General features: G+C 42.0%; 2 protein-coding genes across 3 annotated transcripts in view; one reads left to right on the forward strand and one right to left on the reverse strand.

Moving 5' to 3' along the window:
• si:dkey-150i13.2 (mitochondrial carnitine/acylcarnitine carrier protein) overlaps window positions 1-7,186 on the reverse strand; it is a 19,819-nt gene extending 12,633 nt beyond the window's left edge. The window contains exons 1-8 of one of the 2 annotated variants that reach the window (XM_058409948.1): window positions 6,676-7,186; window positions 5,638-5,730; window positions 3,007-3,134; window positions 2,775-2,810; window positions 2,592-2,682; window positions 2,362-2,479; window positions 2,211-2,283; window positions 1,945-2,054 (exon numbers count right to left, since the gene is read on the reverse strand). In XM_058409948.1, the coding sequence (XP_058265931.1) occupies window positions 1,945-2,054; window positions 2,211-2,283; window positions 2,362-2,479; window positions 2,592-2,682; window positions 2,775-2,810; window positions 3,007-3,134; window positions 5,638-5,730; window positions 6,676-6,933 (907 nt within the window). In that variant the 5' untranslated portion in view covers window positions 6,934-7,186. The remainder of the gene's footprint in view (window positions 1-1,944; window positions 2,055-2,210; window positions 2,284-2,361; window positions 2,480-2,591; window positions 2,683-2,774; window positions 2,811-3,006; window positions 3,135-5,637; window positions 5,731-6,675) is intronic. The other variant, XM_058409949.1, reaches the window with a different exon arrangement.
• A 133-nt stretch (window positions 7,187-7,319) lies between these two features.
• LOC131365949 (minor histocompatibility antigen H13-like) lies at window positions 7,320-8,693 on the forward strand. The gene is made up of 3 exons (XM_058409950.1): window positions 7,320-7,693; window positions 8,246-8,344; window positions 8,541-8,693. The coding sequence occupies exons 1-3, from the start codon at window positions 7,487-7,489 to the stop codon at window positions 8,625-8,627; spliced, it is 393 nt and encodes a 130-aa protein (XP_058265933.1). The 5' UTR covers window positions 7,320-7,486; the 3' UTR covers window positions 8,628-8,693.
• The last annotated feature ends 217 nt before the right edge of the window (window positions 8,694-8,910 follow it).

Genomic DNA, 8,910 nt, shown 5'->3' on the forward strand with positions numbered 1-8,910 from the left:
ACACATCATAGACACACACACACACAGACACACATCATAGACACACACCATAGACACACATCATAGACACACATCATAGACACACACACACACACACATCATAGACACACATCATAGACACACATCATAGACACACACACACACAGACACACATCATAGACACACACCATAGACACACATCATAGACACACATCATAGACACACACACAGACACACATCATAGACACACATCATAGACACACATCATAGACACACACACACAGACACACATCATAGACACACATCATAGACACACACACACACATCATAGACACACATCATAGACACACATCATAGACACACATCATAGACACACACACACAGACACACATCATAGACACACATCATAGACACACATCATAGACACACATCATAGACACACACACACACAGACACACATCATAGACACACATCATAGACACACATCATAGACACACACACACAGACACACATCATAGACACACATCATAGACACACACACACAGACGCACATCATAGACACACACACACAGACACACACACACAGACACACATCATAGACACACACACACAGACGCACATCATAGACACACACACACAGACACACATCATAGACACACATCATAGACACACACACACAGACGCACATCATAGACACACACACACAGACACACACACACAGACACACATCATAGACACACACACACAGACGCACATCATAGACACACACACACAGACACACATCATAGACACACATCATAGACACACACACACAGACGCACATCATAGACACACACACACAGACACACACACACAGACGCACATCATAGACACACACACACAGACGCACATCATAGACACACATCATAGACACACATCATAGACACACACACACATATCATAGACACACATCATAGACACACATCATAGACACACATCATAGACACACACACACAGACACACATCATAGACACACATCATAGACACACATCATAGACACACACACACAGACACACACACACAGACACACATCATAGACACACACACACAGACACACACACACAGACACACATCATAGACACACACACACAGACGCACATCATAGACACACACACACAGACACACACACACAGACACACATCATAGACACACACACACAGACGCACATCATAGACACACACACACAGACACACATCATACACACACATCATAGACACACATCATAGACACACACACACAGACACACATCATAGACACACACACACAGACACACATCATAGACACACACACACAGACGCACATCATAGACACACACACACAGACACACACACACAGACACACATCATAGACACACACACACAGACACACATCATACACACACATCATAGACACACATCATAGACACACAGACACACATCATAGACACACACACACAGACACACATCATAGACACACACAGACAAAGAAAGATGGAATAAACTACAGTAAATATCACCTTCTTTCTCTTCCAGGTCCTCTGGAGAAATCTGGAGCATCGGCTGATCTTTTTTTCTATAAACCACTAAAATAAGTGACCCTGAACTGACCGACTCAAACTCACAGCGGTCAGCAGTGTCACCTCCACAAACCTGGAGCTGTTTTACTCAATAAACTCAAAGTGTTTACGCTGCAGATGAACACCTCACTGGACAGGAAGTGCCTCACTGTTGCTATGGTAACTTCAGCAGCTGTTCTTAATGTACCTTCTTCAGGTGTCTCTACACTTCAGATTAGATTTGTTACAAAATCCAAACAAATGAGTTTATTTAGAACATCGGTATCTGATGATAATGTCCTGATGCTGGAGATCAGCTCCAGATCAGCTCTCAGTGTGGAGGAACTTTAGCTGTAAATAAATGTAGCAGCAGTGTGAGGAGGAGCGGTCACCTGTCTGGAAGTTGGATTTGAGGACATCAGGTGGAAGAGCGACGACCCAGTTCACAATTCCAGCAACACCTCCAGCCAGAAGAATTCTCGGAGTGCTGAGACTCTCCACACTGTGTATGTGTGTGTGTGTGTGAGAGAGAGAGAGAGAGAGAGAGAGAGTGAGTGTGAGTGTGTGTGACAGTGAGGAGTTAAGGAGACAGGGTTAGAATAAGTGACAGTGAAAGTGTTCTCTCAGTGGATCAGTGGATCAGTAGTGAGATGTTTACCTCTGGCCCTCAGGAGTGAGGATGTGTTTGAGGTTTTCGTATGTTAAGAAGTAAAAACCAGTAGAAGGAATATCTGAAGAACAGAAGAACGTGAGAGAGGTCACATGACCTGACCACACAATCATACAGTACAACACACACACACACACACCTCTGATAAGAGTGAGGACAGTTCCCTTATACACACTCCGGATTCCCTGCTGTTTATACAGTTTCACTGCACAGTCCATCGGCCCGGTGTATTTCAGCTGCCCACTGGTGGACTGCACCTACAAACAACACACACACACACACAGAGCTCTTTCATATCTAATGTCAGGATCTTGCGGTGACCAGGTGAATCCCTGAGAGGCATCAGAGTAGAGGAGTGTGTGTTCTTACCTGCAGCAGACACTTGATCCTCTCTCCTGGAGCTACGATGACTGTAGTGAAAACTCCGGCTAACATTCCAGCCATGAAGGTGTGTGTGGAGCTGAAAGGCAGGAATCAGGTGTGTGTGTGAAGTGCAGGTTAAAGCTGATGTGAAGAATCATTTTATTCCAGATGTTACCAAGGTGAACACACCACTGCTGTTTCTGGCTCTGAGTGGTCAGTATCTCCCTTCAGAGTAAAACAAACATGACCAGTAAAGTTTCTTTTATCATCTTATTAAAAATGGAAGGTTTGTGTTCAGACAAAAAGAGGAAGATTATTTCAAAAGACAGGATTTAACTGGATTTAATATTGTCCTCTTTACACTACAGAGCTCTGTCTCCAGGCTCATGTCCATCTCCACTGAGTGTCCCTTCATACTGACGTGATTGGGACGGACGCGTCGTTCTGCAGCAGCTGCTTCCCCAGTCCAAATCCGAAGAAGCTGATGGCCATCATCGGGGCCACTCCGGCCAGCGGCGCTCCCATCCCTTTATACAGCCCCCACACTCCCTACAGCACCAAGAAGCAAAGGAGGACAGAGTGGTGATGTTCCTCTGACACCAGGGGTGTGGAGAACCCACAGGTTCAGGAACATTAACATCAGACTGCACATCTTAACCTCGTTAACTCTGAGACGATTAATCAGAATGAACTCTACATTTCGAAAAAAAATTACAGAGAGCTAAACCCCCTCCCTGTTATCGACTCACTGCTACACGCTAATCACAGCAGCTTTTTACTTTCATACTGTAAATAAATAAATAGTTTATGTTTTCACTTTAATTTAAATGAAGAGTCTGATGTTATTCTTCATATTTATTTATTAGGATAATTATTATCAAGTTTATAGTGGTACTTTAACCCAAATATTTAAGTACTTTTACTGAGAAACGCTGCAGTTCGGTTTGTATTACATCTCACACCAGGAAGTGCACTTTTATTTTATTTATTTATTTATTTATTTATTTGGCAGCTACACCAGGACAAATTTAATTGGTTTATTTAGTTTGTACAGCACCAAGTGACCAAAACAATCATCTTTTAATCATTTCTTCCTCAAGTGTGTTTGGTGTCAGCTGGACAGAGCAGCCAGGAGACTCTCTGATTTAAAAAAGAAGATAATGCAGTGGCTGAGAAGTGCAAAACAAACACAATAACAAACGGAGAAACACAAGGACCATTCAGGCAGAGTGGAAAAGACAAGAAGTGTGTGAATGGAATTCTTCCCTCTGATTGGACGAGACATCGGTCACTGAGGATCTACAGGAAGTCCAGCAGATGTGATGTGATGTGTGTGTATTATGTGTATGTGTGTGTATCATGTCTGTGGATGTGTGTGTCTGTGTGATGTGTGTATTATGTGTATGTATGTGTGTGTGTTATGTGTATGTGTATGTATAATGTGTGTGTGTGTGGTGTGTGTGTGTATTATGTGTATGTATAATGTGTGTGTGTGTGTGTGTGATGTGTGTGATGTGTGTATTATGTGTATGTGTATGTATAATGTGTGTGTGTATTATGTGTGTGTGTATGTATAATGTGTGTGTGTGTGTGGTGTGTATTATGTGTATGTGTATGTATAATGTGTGTGTGTGTGTGTGTGTGTATGTGTGTGATGTGTGTGTGTGTGTATTATGTGTATGTGTATGTATAATGTGTGTGTGTATTATGTGTGTGTGTATGTGTATGTATAATGTGTGTGTGTGTGGTGTGTGTGTGTATTATGTGTATGTGTATGTATAATGTGTGTGTGTATTATGTGTATGTGTATGTATAATGTGTGTGTGTATTATGTGTGTGTGTATGTATAATGTGTGTGTGTATTATGTGTGTGTGTATGTGTATGTATAATGTGTGTGTGTGTGGTGTGTGTGTGTATTATGTGTATGTGTATGTATAATGTGTGTGTGTATTATGTGTATGTGTATGTATAATGTGTGTGTGTATTATGTGTGTGTGTATGTATAATGTGTGTGTGTATTATGTGTGTGTGTATGTGTATGTATAATGTGTGTGTGTGTGGTGTGTGTGTGTATTATGTGTATGTGTATGTATAATGTGTGTGTGTATTATGTGTGTGTGTATTATGTGTGTGTGTATGTGTATGTATAATGTGTGTGTGTGTATGTGTGTGATGTGTGTGTGTGTGTATTATGTGTATGTGTATTATGTGTATGTGTATGTATAATGTGTGTGTGTGTGGTGTGTGTGTGTGGTGTGTGTGTGTGTATTATGTGTATGTGTATGTATAATGTGTGTGTGTATTATGTGTATGTATAATGTGTGTGTGTATGTGTGTGATGTATTGTGTGTGTGTGTGTGTGATGTATTATGTGTGTGTGTGTATTGTGTATGTGTATTATGTGTATGTGTATGTATAATGTGTGTGTGTATTATGTGTGTGTGTATTGTGTGTATATTATGTGTATGTGTATGTATAATGTGTTTGTGTGTGTGTGTGTGTATTATGTGTATGTGTGTGTGTGAATTATGTGTATGTATAATGTGTGTGTGTGTATGTGTGTGTATTATGTGTGTGTGTGTTATGTGTATGTGTGTGTGTATTATGTGTATGTATATGTGCGTGTGTGTGTGTGTATTATGTGTATGTGTGTGTGTATTATGTGTATGTATATGTGCGTGTGTGTGTGTGTATTATGTGTATGTATAATGTGTGTGTGTGTGTGTGTCTGTGTGTGTGTGTGTGAGATTTAAATGGAAAGATTTAATGTTGAACTACTGAATAAAAAAGTGAGTGCAGAACTCCACACATGTAGAAGAAATAAAGTTAGATACACAATTTCCTTCTTCCTGTAGATCCTGAGTGACCGATGTCTCGTCCAATCAGAGGTCAGAATTCTATTCACACACTATACCTATCTTGTCCTCTCTGTCTGATTCGTCCTTGTGTGTTTCCAGGGTGTTCTTGTGTTTTAGAGTACAATAACCTACCAATAATTCCACACAAGATAATTGATCATGAGGTAATAAATCTTGAGTAATTTAGTGGAACCTCTCTGGACAGAGTTTTCCGGAAGCAGTCGAGTGTTCCTGTGTACAGCACATGCTGAGAGAACGAGGCTTTGGGCTGCGTCTGAAGGTGAACCTGCAAGAAGATGACCACACACACATACACATTATACACACACACACACACATTATACACACACACACACACACACACATTATACACACACACATTATACACACACACACGCACACTATACACACACACAATACATACACACACACACACATTATACACATACACACACACACAGTGCTAGAGATTCAGTTACTGGTGTGTCAGTGTGTGTTGTGATAAGTCATGAGCTCATAAACACAATGCACACATGCTCCAGCTGATAAGAGGAAGAGCTTCAGAGACACAGTGTATAGACGATCCAGTAATAAACACACACACACACACACACAACAACCAGCTCGAAACACTGGTTCCCTGTCCTGTTCCCCTGCTCCTAACACACCTGAGAGTGGAGGTGTGTGTATGTATGTATGTATGTATGTATGTATGTGTATGCATATGTTAGATCTGCGGGTTCTCCAGTAGAAATACTTATCAGATAAATACCCCCTTCCTCTCTCCCCCATCAGTAGAACCTCTCCTGGTTTGTGTGGAATGGTGACCTGACAGCCGGACGGAGCTTCAGCCATTAACTGACCTGTGAGTTTTGTGTAAGCAGCAGTGTGTGTTAGTTTTTTAAGAGGATGTGAAGCTCAGAGAGTGGCACTAACAGCAGATCCTCCTCTGTTACACAACTTCATCACAGCAGTCTGCGTGAACACCACTGGAGTTAAAGGTCAACCCTGAACATGCTGCTGATGTTCCACCAGAGAGCTGCAGTGTGTAAGAGATTTTCTAAGGTTTTTGTTTGTTTTAATCTTATATATAACTGCTGAGAAATGTTCCGTATGTGGACTTAATAGTTATAATAAGAGTTAAAAATGCATGTGTGTGTGCGCGTGTGTGTGTTCGGTCCTCCTGATTTTAAGTTTTATCACCGAGAGTAAAATAAATTCTCTCCCTCACCTTGATGGTATCGAGCGGATGTCCGGCGAACAGAAGGCACGCGCCCCCGACTCCACCGGCTACGAAGTTCTTTACCGGAGAGATACGCCGGTCTCGTGCCGAGTCTCCCATGTCTCTCTGTCTCTGTCTCTGTCTGTCTGTCTGTCTGTCTCTGTCTCTCTCTCTCTCTCTCTCTCTCTCTCTCTCTCTCTCTCTCTCTCTCTCTCTCTCTTGTGTGTAGAGAGATTCCCGCTGTTCTCTCTTCAACCTGTGTCTCATGTGATCTTCACTTCATGTTGAGGTTCATAGTTACGGTCACCGCTTCTGTTCAACTTTTACACTGACTCACTGGCGCCCTCTACTGGCCATCTCTCTCTCTCTCTCTCTCTCTCTCCAAACAATCAACCAATTAATTAGTTAATTAATTAAAATGAAATCAAGTGTAAGTAGATGTGTCGAGGTAACTGGCTATTAACACATAAACACTGTTTATTATATTCTGCTGAAATGAGCGAAATGACTCGAAAAAGATTCATTTCGCTGAACGTGATTCTAAGAACCGACTCAGTAAACTGATCCGAACTCGGTGTCAGTAGTGGGAGCTCGCGCTGCTCCTCCAGACCGCTGCAGCGCCACTGCTCCTCCTCAGAGGCCTGGTTTCCGCAGTGAAGAAGGAGAAGCTCAGTTTTCCGGACAGTGTTAGGAAACGTGGCCTTATGAGAGAAAAAACGCCGCAGAAATCGGATGAGAATCGTGTTAGTGTCCGGTCCTCCACACTCTGTCCTTCTCTCTCCCTCTCTTCTCCAGCTCCGGGTTTATTTTCCTCTCAGTGATGGCTGATGTGGAGCAGGGTTCCGCTTTACCGCCGCTGGACGGCCTGAACAGCACCGAGAACGGAACTGACACCGGGAACGGCACCGCGGCCCGGTTCGTGGCTACAGCCGAGGGGACAGCGCTGGCGTACGGCAGTCTGGTGCTCATGGCCCTGCTGCCCATCTTCTTCGGAGCTCTGAGATCCGTCAGCACCTCCAAGAGCAAGGCGAGTTCACCTTCATCATCATCATCATCATCATCATCATCATCACATTTAGATTCCTATAATCCTGACCTTCATCATGATGATGATGATGATGATGAAGGTTTCACAGCTGTTCCACTGAATTGCGAGTTAAAGATGAGTTTTATTTAATCCCAGCAGGACAGGATGTCTCTCTCGGCGTCTGTCACAGAGTTATTTCTTCCTGACTGCACTTTATTACTGTTTTATAAACCTTAAACTCATAAAAGATTAATTTTTTAATAATAATGTTATAATTGAGTGGTTCTGCTGGACCTTACTCACAGATTAGTGGACTTTACAGCTCTTTATCTTTCTCTTTATTCTTCCTCTTAGTTTTACTCTACTAACTTCCACTAACATTTAATATAGTATTTACAATTTAATAAACAACACAGTTATAATAACAATAATGTATTACTGCAGTAGCTTTAATAAGAGGTTTATTAAACTTCTGATGTAGTGTAAAGTGTTCAGTTACACACAGCGTGCATTAACGCTTGAGAACTAAATCTGTGTGTGTGTGTTTATCAGAACTCCTCAGACATGCCGGAGACCATCACTAGCAGAGACGCTGCTCGTTTCCCCATCATCGCCAGCTGCACTCTGTTCGGACTCTATCTTTTCTTCAAGGTGAGTAATGACATCATCACCATTATCATCATCATCATCACCACCATCTTCATCATCACCTTCGTCACTATCACTGAGTGTTTTTCTTACAGAAGAGTTAAACTTTAATATGTTAATGTTCACAAGAAGGTTTTAGTGAGTTAAAAAAAAAACTGTGTGTGTAAATCCACAGCTGATTGTTGTTTTTATTTTTTAGATTTTCTCCCAAGAATACATCAACTTACTGTTGTCTATGTACTTCTTCGTTCTGGGGATCTTAGCTCTGTCACACACACTGAGGTGAGAGAGAGAGACAGAGAGAGAGAGTGTGTGTGTGTGTGTGTATGAGGTGTATGGTGTGTGTATGTGTATGGTGTGTGTGTGTACAGTATGATGTGTATGGTGTGTGTGTATGGTGTGTGTGTGTACAGTATGATGTGTATGGTGTGTGTGTATGGTGTGTGTGTGTACAGTATGATGTGTATGGTGTGTGTGTATGGTGTGTGTGTGTACAGTATGATGTGTATGGTGTGTGTGTGTGTACAGTATGATGTGTATGGTGTGTGTGTGTGTGTGTGTACAGTATG

The sequence above is a fragment of the Hemibagrus wyckioides genome, linkage group LG15 (assembly GCF_019097595.1).
Source record: "Hemibagrus wyckioides isolate EC202008001 linkage group LG15, SWU_Hwy_1.0, whole genome shotgun sequence".
Classification (NCBI taxonomy): Eukaryota; Metazoa; Chordata; class Actinopteri; order Siluriformes; family Bagridae; genus Hemibagrus; species Hemibagrus wyckioides.

Excerpts from the sequence above, each read along its gene's own strand:
- LOC131365949 (XM_058409950.1), top strand. The coding sequence starts at position 7,487 with ATGGCTGATGTGGAGCAGGGTTCCGCTTTACCGCCGCTGGACGGCCTG. Across the intron at positions 7,694-8,245 it reads TCAGCACCTCCAAGAGCAAG|AACTCCTCAGACATGCCGGA; the intron begins GCGAGTTCACCT and ends TGTGTTTATCAG. Across the intron at positions 8,345-8,540 it reads GACTCTATCTTTTCTTCAAG|ATTTTCTCCCAAGAATACAT; the intron begins GTGAGTAATGAC and ends TTTATTTTTTAG.